This window comes from Chlorella variabilis (assembly GCF_000147415.1).
Source record: "Chlorella variabilis unplaced genomic scaffold CHLNCscaffold_6, whole genome shotgun sequence".
Lineage (NCBI taxonomy): Eukaryota > Viridiplantae > Chlorophyta > Trebouxiophyceae > Chlorellales > Chlorellaceae > Chlorella > Chlorella variabilis.
Window position 1 is genome coordinate 262,849 of NW_005435082.1, and position 16,730 is coordinate 279,578.

A 16,730-nucleotide genomic window follows, 5' to 3' on the forward strand; every position below is an offset into this window, starting at 1 on the left:
ATATACAGCTACCACCCGCCGCCAGCCGCCGCCACCCCCGCCGCCGCCGCTGCCGCCTGCGCTGCGGCCACAACCGGCAGCAGCTGGGCGGCAGGGATGCTGAAGTTGAGGTGAGGGAGCACCGTCGGGGCGGCAGGACCGCCGCGCAGCCCTGCTCCCCGGCCGCCGCCGCCGCCGCCACTGCTGGGCGTGTGCTTGGCATTGCTGGTCACCAGGCCCAGCAGCCGGCCAGTGGCGGCATCCAGGACCGCGCCGCCGCTGGCGCCGCTGTGCACGGCGGCCGTGGTGAGTAGCATGGCGGGCTGGCCGCTGGCGGGCGTGCGCACCACCTGCAGGCAGGCAAATGGGGAATGGTGCTTGACGTCTGGATGGGCTGCACCTCAGCGCCTCAAGGCAGGCGGGAGCCGCATATCCAGCACAGAAGGCAGCTGACTGCTTGGCACCAAGGGCTGCGGGGAAGACAAGGCAGCCGGGGGGAAGCTGCACAGCTGTACCATGCGGGCCCAGGGCAGGCAGGCTGGCCGCCCGCGCACCTTCGCCAGGTTGCCTGCTGTGAGCACGGCCGCCTGCAGCGGGCTGCTGCGTGGGTTGAATGCTGGGAAGCCGGCCACGCAGACGCGCTGCCCCGGGTGCGCCCCCCGCGGCGCCAGCGCAAGCGGCCGCCAGCTGGGCACGGGCGGCTGCCAGGGCTGCTGCAGCTGCAGTACCGCCAGGTCCAGCGGGCCCCGGAAGACGTACCGCACGTCCGCCGCCGCCCAGCGGGACCCCCCGCCGCCGCCACCGCCCACCGCCGGCAGCAGCACTCGCAGCGGCGCCGCGGCCACCGCCGCCGCCGGCGCCAGCTGCAGCTCCTGCTGGGCTGCGCACAGCGGGCGAGGAGCCGGCGCCGAGGCAGCACCGGGCGGCAGCAGGTGTGCGTTTGTGAGGATGTGGCCTGTGCTGCTCACCACCACGCCGGTGGCCCAAGCGCCGCCGGCGGCGATGGCCACCACTCCCTGCAGCGCCTGCGCAAGGGGCCCCGCCGCCGCCGCCGCAGCAGCAGCAGCATCCGTGCCATCTCCCACAGCAGCCAGCCTGCCGGCGGCAGCGCCTCTGTCGCCGCTGCTTCCACCACCACCACCGTCTGCGTGCCCTGCTGCCGTCCCGCGCACCGCGGTGGTGGTGGTGGTGCTGCTGCTGCTGGTGTGGGCTGGCGCTGCGGCCTGCGGGCTGCTGCCGGGCGCCTTGCCCCGCAGCACCGCTGCGACCGCCGCTGCCACGGCGCCTGCGGGGGCGACGGCTGCAAACTCGACCTGCGCCGCAGGCGCCTTGATCGGCGGCAGCAGCATCCCCACTAGCTGCCGTCGCTGCTGCTGCTGCTGCTGCTGCTGCTGCTGCCCCTGCTGCTGCTGCAGCTGCCCCTGCTGCAGCAGCTGGTCATCGGCCGCGCGTGGACAGGCTGCCCCTGGCGCGCCAAGCATTGCACTGTGGCCTGGGGCTGCTGTGTCGGCAGCAAACACAGGGCCGCCCTCCATGCCCGGGCTGCACCGCATGTCTGAGAGAAGCAGTGCCGCCGGGGCGTACGCTGCCGGCCCGCCCGCAGCACCTGCGCTGCTGCCGTGGCTGCTGCTGCACCGCCCGTCCTCTGCCCGAGGCACCGCTGCCGACACCACACCGGTAGAGAGGAAGGCGGTGAAGTGGTTGGGAGCCAGCGCGCCGAAGGGCGCCCCGACTGCCGCCAGCGGCTGGCCCGGGCAGGCTTGTGCCGCTGCGCTGCTGCTGCCGGGGCAGGGGGCAGGCCAGGGCAGGGCCAGGCGCCTCAGGGCTGCCGCGCCGCCGGCGCTGGCCGTCTGCAGCACCGCCACGTGGCAAGCCGCCTCCAGCACGGCAGCGGCATCCAGCGCTGCTGCCGCCGCCGCGCTCCCGCCGCCGCCGCCGCTGCCTGCGGTCGAGCCTGCGCTGCCACCGCTGGGGCTGGCAGAGCCGTTGAGCCAAGGCAGCAGGGCCTGCTGCTGCTGTGGCGGCGCGCTGTGCGGCTGTGGTGGTTCTGCATGCCGCCTGCGCTGCTCGTGCAGCAGCCAGCCCAGCTGCCAGCCGCCCGGGCCGGCGATTGACGGAGCCGCGAGCAGCTGCAGCAGCGCCTGCCGCACCCCGGGCAGCTCTGCCAGACCCAGCAGCCTAAGATCCACCGACAGGTTGCCTCCGCTGTTGCTGCCTCCACCTGAGGATGCTCCTTCGCTGCCTGCATCGCCGCCGCCAGAAACCACCGCCTGCAGGCGCGAGCCGGCCACCAGGTCGTCGCTGCCGGCGCCGCCCAGGCCGCTCTGGCGGCGCTGCTGCCGCAGGAGTGGCAGCAGGGCGGCCGCCGAGGCGACCACCAGCGGCTGACCCTCGTGGAGCAGCACAAAGCCTGCGGGGCGAGGAGGGCAGGCGGGTGTTCAGTGCGCTGCCACGAGGCGAGGCGGGAGGCGGTGGCGGCGAGCCGCCCGACGGTGAACAGGTAGCCCAAGCTGGCTATTTCCTCCCCGGTCAAGTCCCTGCACCGTGCGCTGCGCACCAGAGGCGCTGGTGGTCGTTACTCCGTCCGCGGCCACATGGAAGGGAGCGAGAGCGGCCTTGGCGAGCTTGGGGTCAGGGCAGCGGGCCGTGACGAGCACCCCGGTCTGCTCCATTGCGATAGGGGCGTCGGAGCCATCGTCACGTTTTGTGCGAGCGATGCGAACGTGGCGCCACGTGCGTGACGTGCGAAGAAGAAACCAAACCGCGGGGAAGTGGTCAATGCATGCCATCGGCCATGGTGGAGTGGAGCCTGGACGTGGCGGCGCTGCCAGAGCGGCCGCCCACGCACATCCAGGAGAGCTACAGCAGCTTGTTCCTGCTGGATGACGGCGGGAACGACACGTCCTTCCGCCTGCACCCCAACGGGCTGTGCCTGGTGGGCCTGGCGCCCGGGCATGCCGCTCACTGCGAGCATGCCGGCGGCAGCGGCGGCGACCAGCCAGGCGCAGCTGGGCAAGGGGCACCAACAGGGCATGATGTAATGCTGCTGGACAGCGCAGCAGATGGCGTGCAGGGTGCCCGTGCACAGCAGGCTCAGCCTGGGGAAGACGGCTCCCAGCAGCAGCAAGGCATCCTGCCTCCCTCGGCCCAGCAGCAGAGCGGCGGAGATGCACGGCTGGCTCTGGCGCCCAAGCTGCTGCAGGCGGAGTTCCGCAAGGGCAGGGGCCCGCTGCTGCAGCCCGACACAATACTCGGCAGGCAAGCGGGGCCTGCTTTTGCTGTGGGAGGGAAGAGGCGGCAGCGCCCTTGTTGTGTGGCCCGGCGTGAGTCTGGGGCAGCTGCTGTCAGCTGAGGCGCCCAAGCCGCGCTTGCCCGCCCAGCTTCCCACCTACTTCACACACGCACACACCGCAGGCTGTCGGTTGGCGGGGCGGAGTACGTGCTGCGCTGCGGCGTGCGGGGCTTGCTGGTGGAGCTGAATGCGCGGCTGCAGCGGCTGGCGGGGCGGGAGCTGCTCAGGTGGGTGCGGGGCAGGGCTGGGTAGTCGAAGGTGTGTCTGGAATGAGGCGGTGACTTGGGAGGTTGGCAGCAGTGCTCGGGCAGTGCTCGGTCAGTGCTCGAGCATGCAGCTGTGCAGCAGAGCGGCAAGGCGCCCGCTGCTGCTGCTGCTCGCAATGGCCGTGGCCTGTTCGTTGCACTGCACTGGTACCAGCGTGCGTGCGCTGCATGCCCCCGCTCTGTGCAGAGCTCTTGAGGATGGCTACCTGGCGATCCTGGAGCTGAGGGCGGCGGAGGCGCAGCAGCTGGCTGGGCGGTGCTTGTCGGAGGAGCGGTACAGGCAGCGCCTGGCAGAGAAGGGGCAGGGGCAGGAGGCGGCGCAGCAGGCGCGGCCGCCGCAGCAGCAACAGCAGCAGCAGGCTGCAGTGCAAGCAACCCCAGCCCCTGAAGCAAGCTAAAGGCCTCTCCCTGGGCATGTGTGGACGATTTCAATGGAATGAAATGAGTGCAAAACAAATAGCAATGACGCAAGCGCTGAGGCAGGTGGTGGCGGGATGGGGCCGCTTCACGCCAGCTCAAGAGTGGCCACCGGCGGCTTGGTGGTGCCAAAGCGCAGGCTGTACTCGCCGCAGGGCGGCGTGGGGTCCCCAAACCCCGCCCAGGCGGAGGAGCTGCCGCCGCCGAGGGCGAGGCCGAAGCGCAGGCGCCGCGACTCGCCCGGCGCCAGCGCCGCTACGCGCTGGTATCCGGCCAGCGCCTGCACCAGATCGGAGCGGCTGGTCTTGTTGATGCAGCCCGAGCCGGGGATCGCGGCTCGCGGCAGCCGCGCGGCGCCGCCTGCCGCTGCTGCTCTGGGCGCGCCCGTGTAGGTGAGGAACAGCAGCAGCACATGGTCGGCTGCCACGCCGCCGCGGTTGCTCAGCGTGACCTCGGCCGCAGCGGTGTTGGGGGCGGCGCCGGCGGCGACCGACACGTTGCTGTGCTGGAAAGTGGTGTAGCTGAGGCCGTGTCCGAAGCGGTACAGCGGCTTGGGGCCCCACCAGTAGCGGTACGTGCGGCCTGCAGCATGGGAGAGAGGCACGGAGGGGTGGGGCGAGGTGGTCGGCTGCCCACCACTGCCACCTGTCACCATCTGCCCCCTGCTGCTGCTGTAGCTGTAGCTGCCTGCAGCCTATAGGCCGGCAGGCGCCTCCACTCTGTGGTCTGCGCCTCAAGTTTGCAGTCGCGGCCACCACACTGCCGGGGCTGTTGTGCCGACCAGTCGCACGCCCTGCCGGCACACAGGCGGGCAGGCAGGCACGCGCCTGGGTATCCCGCAGACGCCATCATCCTCATGTCAGTCATGGCCAGCTTGGTGTACGACTCCCGGTACCACGTCACAGGCAGGCGGCCTGCAGCACGGGCGGGGTGGGTGGCAGTGGGGAGCTAGTGTGTGTGTTCACACATGTGTGTATTTGTGATACCCGGTGTGTGAGACAGGGCGGGAGGGCAGGCCACGGCCAGCACCCTGAGGCTGGTGCACACGCAGCGGGGTGGGTGCTGCCAAAGCGCCAGCAGGCAGCGGCATCGAGGGCGCGTGCATGGCACGGCGCCACCCACCGGAAGGGGACACCTGGCCGAAGAGGATGCTGGGGATGGTGGCGGCGCCCTGGCCCGGGTACCAGGCCGTGAGAACCGCTCCCACACGGGAGGAGCCATGCATGTCTGAAACATCCAGCGGCCCTCCGTGCACCTGCGGGCAGGCAGGCAGCCAGGGAGGCGAGTTGTCACAACGGTCGAGCGGGCGAGCGGCAGCAGGTTGCAGGTCAGCCAGGGGCAGCAGGCAGCGGCACCCAGCGGCGGAGGGTGGAGGGGTTGGGCCGGCGGCAGCCGGCGCAGGTGCTGGGGAGGGTAGCAGGAGCGGCAGCGCTGGTTGGCGGGGCACACACCAGGACGACCACCAGGGGTGTGGTGGTCCGGCTGGCCAGCGCCTGCCACAGGCGCCGCTGGTATGGCGGGAGCCGCAGGGACAGGCGGTCTAGCTTCTCTCCCTCGGCATAGGGCGCGTAGGGATCCTGCGGGGCGGGCACACAACATGCGGCAGGAGCTGGGCTGGTGTTAAGGCGGCCTGTGGGACGAGATGCCGTGTCGAGGCACCAGGCAGGGCGTGTGTTGCTGCCTGCAATGCACGGGCAAGGCCGCGGCGTGCGACGCTCGACGCACACTGCGTACCTTCTCCACAGGCTCGTTGTTACGGCCGGTCCTCTGCATGCGGTTGCCCAGGAACAGGATGCAGGCGTCCGCCCCCTGCAGCAGGCCCCACCGAGCAGCAGGCAAGGTGAGCACACCGCGACGGCCCGCCGGCGGCCCGCTGCGCCCCCCAATCTGCAGCTGCCTCCTCGAAGGCAAGCGCTGGCGCCAGCGCCGAGCTGCTGCCATGCGCCCGACATCGCTTCACGTCTGCGTCCCGTTGGCGGGGGAATAGGCGCGAGCGGTGGCGGCGTCAAAGCTGATCTGGGCGCCTTCAGGCGCTGCCGCTCGCAGGGCTTGGAGCGGCGTGGTGGCTCCCGCATTGGGGATGGAGTAATAGTTCCTGCAGGAGCACGTGGGAAGAACACAAGTTTGGGGTGGGGTGCAGGAGGGTTGGGCACGGTGCTGGAGCACAGAAAGAAGAGGAAGCCCAGCGGGCACTGCACGCGAAGGCTGTAGCGGCAGCACAGGCGCGAGGCGACAGAGGTCTGGCGGCCAGCGATTGGTGGCTGCTGCGGGCGGCGCCTACCCAAGGATGGCCACAGGATCGTCGGCAAACGGGCCAATGACCGCCAGCGTGCTGTTGGGCGAGACCTTGAGAGGGTGCACCCCCGTGTTTTTCAGCAGCACCATGCCACTCGCCGCCACTTGTACAGCGGTGGCCTGGTGCACCGCCGAGCCAATCACATCAGGCTGCAGGCTGTCAAAGGGCTGCTGGCTGGCAGAGTTCAAGTGGCCCAGCCTGCAGGCAGGGCAGGCAAGCAAATCAAGGTGGCAGCCAGGCACAGCAGCAGCAGCATCTCGCTGAGCGGCAGGCGGCGGCACACGGCGACAGCTGGCTCCAGGTGCCATGAAAGCGGGGACCTTGTAGGCCTCCATCTGATGCCCAATGTGGCGGGCGGGCGCACCTGATACGAGCTGTCAGCACGCGCCGCGCCGCGGTGTCCAGGTCTGCGCGGCTGACGTCTTCAGGCTCCAGGGTCTGGAAGTCGTGGCACACCATGTCTGCGGGCCAGGCGCAGAGCAGGGGCAAGAGCAGGTGGCATGCGCGCCGCCGCCGCACATGGTGCACCAAACGGTCTTGAGAGCGGGAGCATATTGCAACGGCTCGAGGCTGCCCACCCCACACCCAGCCACGCGCCATGCCCCCACCTGTGCCGGCCTGCAGCGCCTTGGCGCTGGCCTCACGCCGGTATGCCTGGAAGCCCAGGCCGGCAGGGAGCGGCTTGATCATGCTGTTGATGGCTGCAGCCGACACGAAGTAGAGTATAGGTGGAGTTGGAAACGTGTGAGGAAGGCGCGCGCACACAGCGTGCTTGGCGGAGCACTGCGGAGCCTTGCACGGCACATCTGCCTCGGTTCTTTCTTCAAGCCAGCCCCTTGCCCGCACAGGATGCTGCAGCGCCCCACGCACCTGAGCAGTCGGTGACGACGAAGCCCTCAAACCCGAGCTCGCCCCGCAGCGATTCATTCAGCAGCGAGGGGTTGGCGCAGGCCGGCAGGCCGTTGACTGCATCCAGGAGGGCGGCAGGGAGGCAGGTCGGCGGCCAGGGCCGACCGGAAGGCGGGCAGGCACAGCAGCAGCTGACGGAGCAGCCAGCCAGCCAAGGACGCTGCCACGGGCCCGTTCCAACCAGCCAGCCAGCCAGCCTGCCTGCCAGCATGTCTGCAAGCCCCCGCCAGACCTGCGTTGTAACTGCACATTAGGCTGTGGGCCCGCGCCCGCACGCAGCCCTCAAATGGCGGCAGGAAGGAGTCGCGCAGGTCACGGGCGTCGATGGTGGCGTTGAAGTTGTAGCGGGTGACGCCCCGCCAGTCCTCCAGGTCGTTGCCGATAAAGTGCTGCAGGGGAGTGGAACAGGGGAGTGGCAAGGCCGGTGCGGGCAGCGCACAGGGAGCAGGGCAAGGGGGCTCAGGGCTGGGCGGGAAGCGTGGGCCTGACGCACTTTGTCTGACCGGCCCGGCCAGGCCGCGCCGCCGACCGCCCGCTGCGCCGGGGCGCGTGCCGCCGGCCGGCGCACCTTGCACGTGGCGCCCGCTTTGAGGTAGGCGCCGCTGCCGTTGCCGCCCTGCAGCCCCGAGACAAAGGCCTGGGCCATGTCGGCGGAGAGGCGCGGGTCCTCCCCAAACGTCTCGCTCAGCCGCCCCCACCGCGGGTCCCTGCAAGCGGCACCGTGGGGCAGGCATTCGCCGCTGGCGGCGCATGCTGTGCGCAGCAGTATGGCTATGGGAGTCGCAGGGGCGGGCCGCTGTGGACGAGAAGCGGCGGCGCCAGCTGCAGCCCAGCTGGTGGTGCCAGCCTGGCGTTGTTTTGCTGAGCTGGCGGACCTGACGATGTTCACGTGCGGGCCGAAGCAGTTGGAGAAGTCGGGCGGGCGCCCCGCCCTCATCTCTGCGTTGTTGTAGGCTCGCATCTCATCCCCAACCTCGCTGGCGGCCCGCCGCACCAGCGCAGGGTCGAAGGTGGCCCCCCAGGCAATGGGCTGCGGTGGCAGAGGGCAGGCCAGAGGTCGGCACGGCGCCGCCCCGTGCGCAATGGCTGTCGCCCCGCCAGAGAACATGCCATGCTCCCTGACCCACCTGTGGGAACATGGTTCCGAGCCCAGAGTTGACCATGCCGTGCAGGCACTCTGCAGGGCAGGCGGGGCGCAGCGCCCGATGTCAAACGGCGGCAGCAGGGCAGCGGGCCCCTCCGTCGCCACCGGCACCGGGCGAGCGGCAAAGCCGGGCAGGAAGCTGCGGCGGCTTGCCGTGCTGCCAGTTGAACGAGGGTATTCCGAGGGAGGGGATGGCGGCTCCTGTGGCGTCGCTGCCCAGCTGGCCCAGCTTCTGCTCGGTTGTGAGCTGGTCCAGCAAGGCGGCCACCCGCTCATCCACCGGGTTGGCGGGATCCAGCCACGGGCTCACGGCGGCAGCACTGCTGGTATTGTTGCCGGAAGCGGGATCGGGATCAGCGGAGCTGCCTGCAGGGTGAACACAGGGCGGCAGGCGGGGGCAGTGTTGGTGGCACCCGCGGCTGGTGCCAGCACAAGGCGGGGGGTTAAAGGCGGCAACGGCGGCAGTGGTCGGGGCGGCCCCAGCGAGCGGCGGCAGCAGGCCGCGAGTCTAAAAAATCATGCCGGCCATACCGGCGACGATTCTAGGCTCCAAATAGCAAAGCAGCCTCGCATGCGGGCCCTCCCCATCTCCGGGCAAGGTCCTGCCCACACCACCTCGCAACCCGATCTGGCTGCCTTGTTCACTCCCTGAGACCCCACCTTGAGACCGGAACCTATATCCGCCAGCCACCGACACCAATGTGGCCACCGCCATCACGAAGCGCCGGGGAGACATGCAGCCAGAGGACTGGCGCAGCAGGGGGCTTGAACCGCCTTCTACGCCATCCCGCTCACTAAAAAACACGCAGTAAGGCTGCGCCGGGAAGCCGACTTGTATATTCCAAATTTGGCGGCGGGACACCCGGCGTCCCGCGACCTTGATGCCCCCAGGGAGACTGGAGATCTCCAGCCACTACGTTTGCCTGATGCTTCGGCAGGGGGATCTGCTGCACTCAAGAAGCAGATCTTTGCCCGAAGTGTAGGAAATCAAATTCAGATCAGTTTTAATCAGGGCGGGCGCGTACTTGAGGAGCAGGTGGATGTGAGCCGGCGGTGCGAGGCGCCTCCTGGGGCCGTCAGCCCTTGTTGCCCGCCTTCATCAGCTCGTGGAACACCTCCTGCGGCACGTCCACGCTGCCCACCCGCCGCATCCGCTTCTTCCCCTCCTTCTGCTTCTCCAGCAGCTTGCGCTTGCTGCATGGGGCAGCAGGGGAGAGAGGGGGTGGAGCAGGCCAGGCCGGGGCCAGGGCAGCGTGTGTGCACGTGTGCATGAGGCGGTGGCGGTGGCTGGGGAGGCGCAGGGCTTGGTGGGCTCCAGTGGCACGGTGGCAGCTGCATGCCCATATGCCCAACCCACAGGTGGCCTGCTGCCGCTCGCATGCGAGAAGCCGTCGCAATGCACAGCCACGCAGCCCTGCCCGCCCGCCGGGGGGCAGCAGACTGAGGTCGGGCACCCACCGGCTGACGTCCCCGCCGTAGCACTTGGCCAGCACGTTCTTGCGGTACGCCTTGAGCGTCTCGCGTGCCACGATGCGCCCCCCCGCGCTCGCCTGCAGCACCACCTCAAACTGCTGGCGGTCCATGAGGTCCTGCGGGGCGGCGGCACAGAGAGAGAGAGTGTGTGTGTGTGTGTGTGTGCCCCCCGCCATGGCCAGGCATAGCCAGCAGGCGCAGGCACGCAGCGGCGCCCGCTGGGCTCCCGCCGCTAGTCCCCAGCCTGCCCCGGCCCCCAGCTCACCCGCAGCTTGGCGCAGAGGCGGCGCCCCACCACCTGCGCCTTGTCGCGGTGCACCACCCGCGCCAGCGCATCCACCGGCTCCCCGTTGATCAGAATGTCCAGGCGCTGCAGGTGGGCCTGCCTGCAGGTGCCAGGTGGTGGGCGGGAGCCGACGGGGGGCAAGAGGGGGCAAGAGGGCAGGGTGAGGGTGGCAGCAAGCAGCAGGCAACAGGCCGGTAGGCCGGGCTGTGCGCGGGCGAAGCGCGGGCACTGGCTGCCGGGCGAGCGATGCAGCCAGCCCCAGCCGAGGTGCCACAGCGCGGGCGGCGGCGCAGGGCCTGTGCGCTTGCCTGTACTCTGCTTCCTCATAGTCGAAAGAAGCATAGCCGCTGCTCACAGACTTGAGCTCATCATAATAGTCGCCACCCAGCTCCGCCAGGGGCAGGTGATACCTGCGGGCGGTACACAGGCAAGCAGCAGCGCGGCGGGACAGCCGAGCACGTGACTGGAGCGCAGGAGGGCAGCTTGGCCGCGTGCTGCTCGGGCCAGGCTCGCGCAAACGGCGGCAGCCAACGCAGGCGCGGAGGCACGCTGGGGACGGAGCAGGGGCGGCGGTTTGTGGCAGTCAGGTACAATACCAATATGCTCACTTGAGCAGCGTGCGTCCCGCGCCCAGCACGGCATGCTCCTGCATCTCTCCACGCCGGTCCTGCAGCAAACCAGCCTCCCGGAGACAGTGCAGAGTGAGACTCTCTCGTCCCACCACGGCTGCCACAAACCGTCATTTGGGTCCCGGTGGCGGCTGCCAGCCCCTCTGGTCCTAATGGCAGCTGCCGGCCCCTCTGCCCGAGCTGCCGCCCCCTGGGCTGCCGCCGCCCACCTGGCACAGCTGCATGATGGAGCCAACATAGTCGTTGGGTGTCACGATGGTGGCAGCCACCGTGGGCTCCCACACTGCGCCAGGGAAGGGCGGCGGCGTGTGTGAGCAGTGGCGGCAGCGATGGTGGCAGCAGTGCTGGCGAGGGAGCAGCATTGGAAGCACCACGCTGCAGACAGGCCCTGGCGCCTTGCAGGTGCGCCCGTGGGAGAGGACCAGGCTGACCAGCCCAGGCTGCCCACGAGCGTCGGCGGCGATTTCGTTCTTGCTTCCTGCCTTGCTTGCCACCCACCTTCGGCGATTTTGACGTTGAGCGGGAACTCCGCCGGGTTCTGCAGCTCCAGCGTGTCGCCCCCTGGCAGCACCACGCGGCAGGGCACGGTGGGGGCGGTGACGATCACCGAGGCGCCGTGCTCCTGCTCCAGGCGCTGCCGAAAGACCTGCGGGAAGGGCAGGGCAGGGCAGGGCGGGAGGCACATTGGGGAATGGGGAGAGAACGAGAAGGATGTGGAGCAAGGGCTGAAGCACTGATGCAGGACAGAAACCGCCGCACACTGCTCCCGCCGCAGCTCACATCCATGTGCAGCAGTCCCAGGAAGCCGCAGCGGAAGCCGGCCCCCAGCGCGTTGCTGTTCTCCCGCCGCACCGCCACTGCAGGCGGAGAGGGGCGAGGCAGCAAGCAGGCAGGCGGGCAGGCAGGCAGGCAGCTGAATAGAGGCTGCTGCCTGTTTCGCGAGCCTGGCTTGCATCCCTCCCCAAAACGTTGCTCCACCGGCGGTGGAGCGGAGACACCAGGCAGCCCTGGGCTTGCCTGAGGCATCGTTGAGGGTGAGCCGCTCCATGGCCGCTTGCAGCTGCTCAAAGCCGTCCGCCGACAGCGGGAAGATACCTGCAGGGGGCAGGCGGCAGCAGCCAGGCAGCCACGGCATGGGATCAGGCTCGCGCCAGAAAGGCCCCAGGCTTTGGTGGGGCTGAGAAGCTGGCAGCCTGTCCACCACACAGCCCTCCCGCCAGCGGGTGCAGCGCTGGCCCCACTGTGGCAGCCCAGCGCCTTGCTGGCGGTGCTAGCCGTCCCTCTAGTAGCAGCAGCAGCAGCCTGTGCAGCAGCAGCCTGTGCAGCCTGTGCAGCCTGTGCAGCCTGTGCAGCAGCCTGTGCAGCAGTGGCTGCCTTCCGAGGCGCACCCACCGGCAAACACCATGCTCTTGGCGCTCTTGAATCCGGGCAGCGCCGGCACGGGCATGCGCTGGTGGTGCCACGTGTCGCCGACTCGCGCTGCGCCAGGGGAGGGCAGCACATGAATGGCCCGCCGATGAGGGGGGGCAGGCAGGTGCCGGTGCCACTACAACACCATGCAGCATTCAGTACTCTTGCCAAGCAGGCAGCACCACAATTAAGGCCAGTCAACCAGCAGCATTACTGCTCCTGCCAAGCAGGCAGGGCGGTACACGGTCCCAGGCAGGGCGGTACATGCAGGAAGAAGCAGCGTGGTGCTGCAAGCGCGCCCACCTGACCGCGTGTCCTTCATGCCCACCAGCATGTACCCTACCTGTCCCGTCAGCAGCTCCCCTGTGGGTTGCGGCTCCGGCGCCAGCAGCCCCACCTCGTTCACCTCGTAGTGGGTGCCTGTAGGCGGGCAGGCACCCACCCACAGCGGTTAAGGATGTTCGATCTCTAAAACCAAACTGCCCCAGGCATGGCTGAAGCCACGCCCCCCCTGGGCTCTCTCACACCGCCCTGCCAGCACCGCTCTATCATGCACAGCGTATCTCCCAGCCAGCTTGCTGCCTGCGGCTGTGGCGCTGCCACGACCGCAGCCATCAGCCTAGCCCCTCCCTGCCTCCCGCCCGGGCTCCCGCCCTGCGCCAGCTGCTGCCCACCCCCCACCTGTGGAGGCCGCAGTGATCTTGTCCCCCTTCTGCACCCGCCCATCCAGCACCTCCACCAGGCACACCACGCCCCTGCACGCGGTGGCAGGGGCACCAGCAGCAGTCATGCACAGCGCCCGGCGCCAGGCCGTGCAGCTGAAGCTGCCATGTGGCAGGCGCCCTGCATGCACACCTTCAGCTGCAGCAGTACCACCAGCCCATGGCCATGCCACAGCACACAGCCGATAACCCCAAGGAAGAGCCGTCCACTGAGCAGCCAAGAAGAAGCGGCGGCAGCGGTGGCAGCAGCAGCAGGCAGCAGCAGCAGGCAGCAGCAGCAGGCAGCAGCAGCAGGCAGCAGCAGCAGCACCGGTACTCGTCGTGGTAGGCATCGAAGAGCAGCATGCGGAGGTCGGCAGAGGGGTCGCCCCGCGGCGGCGGCACGCGCTCCACCACCGCCGGCAGCACCGCCTCCAGGCCCAGCCCTGCGGCGAGGCAAGGCAGGGCGGGGCCAGAGACGTCGCGGCCGTCTCCTACTGCCTGCCCTGCCCTGCTCAATGAGCCAGCTGGCTGAGGCTGGCGGCAGCAGGCAACAACTGCATTGTATGCGTGTCGCGCCATCGCCAGTACGCTGAGCCACGGCCCACCTGTCTTGGCAGACACCCGCAGGCACTCCTCCGGCTCAATGTCAAAGGCGTCCTTCAGCTGCTGCGCAACTCGCTGCAGCCAGCGGCGGCAGGGACCCAGCCAGCCGTGCTGGTGTCGCAAAGGCTCTGCTGCTGCTGCTGCTGCTGCTGCTGCTGCTGTCGCCCATCACCCCGGGCGGCCCAGCCCTCCCCCACACGGCCTCCTCCCATGTGTGGCTCTGCACATCACCGGGCACACGCCTGCACAACCCCACCCCACCCCTGTGGGCAGGCCATGCCGCCCTCAACCTTGGCTGCGCTCACCTGCGGCTCTGCGCTGTCCATGTCTATTTTGTTCAGCACCGGCACAATGGCCAGGTCCTGCTCGAAAGCCAGGAAGAAGTTGGCAACAGTCTGGGCCTGCACAAGCCACGCAGGGGGCAGTGGTGAGCGAGGGATGCTGAGGCACGGGGCAGGCTGAGCCGAAGGGCAGGCGCGGTGCGTGTGGCGTGGTGTACAGCTGGTGATGCCTGGTGGTGGTGGTGGTGTGTGGTCGGAAGGGGTGGCAGGCGGGCAGCCTGCAAACAGCCACGCAGGCGCAGCAAGCGGCGGCCAGCTGGCGGCTTGCCTGAACCCCTTGCGAGGCATCCACCAGCAGCAGCGCCCCCTGGCACGCCGCCAGCGAGCGAGACACCTGTGGGGCATGGGCGGGCCGAGAGCAGCAGAAGCACAAACACACATTGATGCCATCAACGATGCGTGTCATGAACAATCAAACCCACGTGCCAGAAGCCCGGCAGCTACCCTCCTGCAGAAGAGAGGCACAGCCCGGTCGAGCGGTGCCGGCGCCGGGCTGCATCCCCGCCTCCCTCCTCCGCTGCTCCGGAACTCTAGGCGACTGGCGCTGCCCAGGCCAGCCCCACCGAAACAAATGAACAGCTTCGTTCCCGTCCCATCCTGTCCGTCCATCCCTCCCCACCCTTTCCATTCCTGTCCTTCCCATCCCTTCCCAAGTCTCCCCCCAGCTGCCCGACGCACCTCATAGCTAAAATCTACGTGCCCCGGGGTGTCAATCAGGTTCAGTAGGTAGTCTGCGCCTAGGTGGCGGTACACCAGGCTCACCGTCTGTGCCTGCGCGGTACACCACAGGGGCGGTGTTGTGGCTCTGTGACCGGCCCAGCGCCCCTACCGACAGAAGCAGCAGCAGAAAACCAGTGGGGAGCACGGCACTGGGCACGGCAGCAGCGCAGGCAACGCAGGCGTGTGCATTCCTCATCGCCGCCGCCGATGGCAGCGAGCCATTCCCCGCGGCCTCCCTGGCACCGCGGCTGCGCCCCTGCGGCCAGCTGCTTGCCTTGACAGTGATGCCGCGCTCCCGCTCCACTTGCAGCTTGTCGAGGTATTGGGCCTGGCCGCCGGCGGCGATGGCTCCCGTGGCCTCCAGCAGCCGGTCTGCCAGCGTCGACTTGCCGTGGTCGACGTGCGCTATGATGGAGAAGTTGCGGATGCGGTCAGGAGGAAAGTGGGCTACGGTGTAGCCGCCGCGCACAAAGCCGCGGGGCGGGTCGACGGCAGGGTCGAGATCGGTGGCGGGCCAGGCGGCGGCAGCGGCGGCTGGGTCGGGCGCCGCCTGCGACGAGGCCCAGCACTGGCGCAGCAGCACACCGGCATCCCTGAAGCCGACAGGATAAGCTGGCGAGGCTGGGGAGGCGGCATCGGTGAGCAGGCTTCGAAGCAGCAGGGCGGGCTGCGCCCTGCGGAACCAGGCCATGGGCTGGAACTCGAAACTATCTGCGTGCGGCGATGGAGGCGTGGGTCGCATGTGGAGGCGACCGCTGCGCATGCCGCGCAGAAGTCCCGCCCGCCCGCCTTTTGGCGTTGGTGCTATGCACCCACCAGTTCACCTCTGACTAAAACTATACATGAAGCGGGGCTGGGATTAGCAGGTGTTCTTTCTACGGTCAGCAAAATACATCTGCACGTGTCGCTATGCGCTTCGGCGCCGGCCGACGTGCGCACGGCTGGCCGCTCAGGTGACAGCTATGTTGCCCAGGTGCCCTCCACAGACAGCCGGCTCTCTTGGCGGTGGGGTCCAGCACATTTGCTCCTCCTGTATGTAGGCTCGCCTGCAGGAGGGTCCACTTGCACTCAGGCGGCGGCAATGCTCACAAATGCCAGCGGCAGCGCCCGCATGCAATGACACCCCTGGTCGGTTCATCAGACCAGGGCAGCTGCTCACCTAAGGCAGAAAGGATTTCAGGCTGCCAAAGGCCATGGCATTCGCTTTTGGAAGGTTCCCGTAGGGCAAAGACAGGTGGACGCACAGCAACACACATGAGCTGCCTGCGTACCAAAGATGATGTGAAAAATGAAGTGCTGCAGCGCGGTGCGCTCAGCGGGGTCTTGCGGAATAAAATCTGCAGGATGCAGGGGAGCAGAGTCAGTGCCGACGTTGCCTCTGTAGAGAGATGCATGGAGGGCTCTTATCGGCGCTTCCGCTGGCAGCGCCTACCCGCAGCAGCGCCCTTGTCCATCAGGCGCCCCCAATACGCATGCAGGCCTGGTGGCAGCGCCCGCTTGGCCACGGCATCCACGGTGAGCACCAGGCGGTCCCACAGCACCAGCTGGAGAAGCAGCCCCAGGAGCACCAGTTGGCCAGCAATGATGAGGTGGTCGGAGGTGGGAGGGCAGACAGTCATGAGCAGGAGCGCAGCCCAGGCAAGGAAAAGCGTGCGTGGGACGAAGTGCGTCCACGCCCAGGAGAGGAAAATCTCGTAGTTGAGCGCCAGAGAGCAGACCACTGCAGGCAGGCATCGCAGCAGGGGAAAGGCTGGTGATTGTGTGGGCAGTGCGCAGTGCCTTTCCCTTGTACCTCACCCCCAGGACGGTCCCAAGGAGCGGCTGGGCGCGCTGCCAAGCCTTGAAGCACTCACCGCTGAGGCCGGCTGGCGCAAACTGCAGCAGCATCCGCAGGTCAAAGTCGCAGCCCTCTGTGCAGCGGTTCAGCTGGCTCAGCAGGGACAGAGCCGTGCCGCCCAGCTGGATGGCCGCCAGCGCCAGCCCCGCATTCAGTCGTGCGGGGCGCTGGGACACCAGGTACCAGGCGGCACCCGTGGCAGCGCCGCAGGCAACGCCGCAGACGACGGGCACAAACTGGATAGTGGGGCTGCCCTGCCAATGGGGCGAAACTAGCATAATCACCAGTGGAAAGCAGAAGCCAAACGCCGCCGCCGCCCCCACCACCTCCTTCTTCGCCCAAGGGGCTGGAGCTGCTGCAGCTGCAGGTGGCTGGGGAACTGCAGGGTTGCAACCCGATGCCTCCAGTCAAGTTTCGGGCTCCA

At 68.8% G+C, this 16,730-nt stretch overlaps 5 protein-coding genes across 5 annotated transcripts; 1 reads left to right on the plus strand and 4 right to left on the minus strand.

Annotated features, from left to right (window-relative positions):
- Positions 1-8: 8 nt before the first annotated feature.
- On the minus strand, positions 9-2,651 carry CHLNCDRAFT_143502 (hypothetical protein; the record flags this gene model as incomplete). The annotated part of the gene is made up of 3 exons (XM_005849192.1): positions 9-329; positions 534-2,389; positions 2,537-2,651. The coding sequence occupies 3 exons, from the start codon at positions 2,649-2,651 to the stop codon at positions 9-11; spliced, it is 2,292 nt and encodes a 763-aa protein (XP_005849254.1).
- A 122-nt stretch (positions 2,652-2,773) lies between these two features.
- Positions 2,774-3,935, plus strand: CHLNCDRAFT_143503 (hypothetical protein; the record flags this gene model as incomplete). The annotated part of the gene is made up of 3 exons (XM_005848990.1): positions 2,774-3,186; positions 3,394-3,498; positions 3,725-3,935. 3 exons carry the CDS (start codon positions 2,774-2,776, stop codon positions 3,933-3,935), a joined length of 729 nt encoding a protein of 242 aa, XP_005849052.1.
- Positions 3,936-4,042: 107 nt separating this feature from the next.
- Positions 4,043-5,727, minus strand: CHLNCDRAFT_143504 (hypothetical protein; the record flags this gene model as incomplete). Its single annotated transcript, XM_005849193.1, has 5 exons — positions 4,043-4,536; positions 4,758-4,868; positions 5,077-5,209; positions 5,406-5,531; positions 5,689-5,727. 5 exons carry the CDS (start codon positions 5,725-5,727, stop codon positions 4,043-4,045), a joined length of 903 nt encoding a protein of 300 aa, XP_005849255.1.
- Positions 5,728-7,127: 1,400 nt separating this feature from the next.
- On the minus strand, positions 7,128-7,868 carry CHLNCDRAFT_13409 (hypothetical protein; the record flags this gene model as incomplete). The annotated part of the gene is made up of 3 exons (XM_005849194.1): positions 7,128-7,216; positions 7,392-7,548; positions 7,728-7,868. Coding segments are annotated over 3 exons (387 nt in total), but the record flags the coding sequence as incomplete, so codon positions are not given.
- A 1,511-nt stretch (positions 7,869-9,379) lies between these two features.
- CHLNCDRAFT_56093 (hypothetical protein) lies at positions 9,380-15,211 on the minus strand (the record flags this gene model as incomplete). Its single annotated transcript, XM_005849195.1, has 19 exons — positions 9,380-9,497; positions 9,762-9,892; positions 10,042-10,162; positions 10,377-10,472; positions 10,671-10,729; positions 10,901-10,974; positions 11,190-11,337; positions 11,472-11,548; positions 11,670-11,786; positions 12,084-12,170; positions 12,405-12,521; positions 12,783-12,856; positions 13,134-13,248; positions 13,411-13,483; positions 13,714-13,809; positions 14,024-14,083; positions 14,428-14,520; positions 14,750-14,916; positions 15,178-15,211. 19 exons carry the CDS (start codon positions 15,209-15,211, stop codon positions 9,380-9,382), a joined length of 1,857 nt encoding a protein of 618 aa, XP_005849257.1.
- Positions 15,212-16,730: the final 1,519 nt, after the last annotated feature.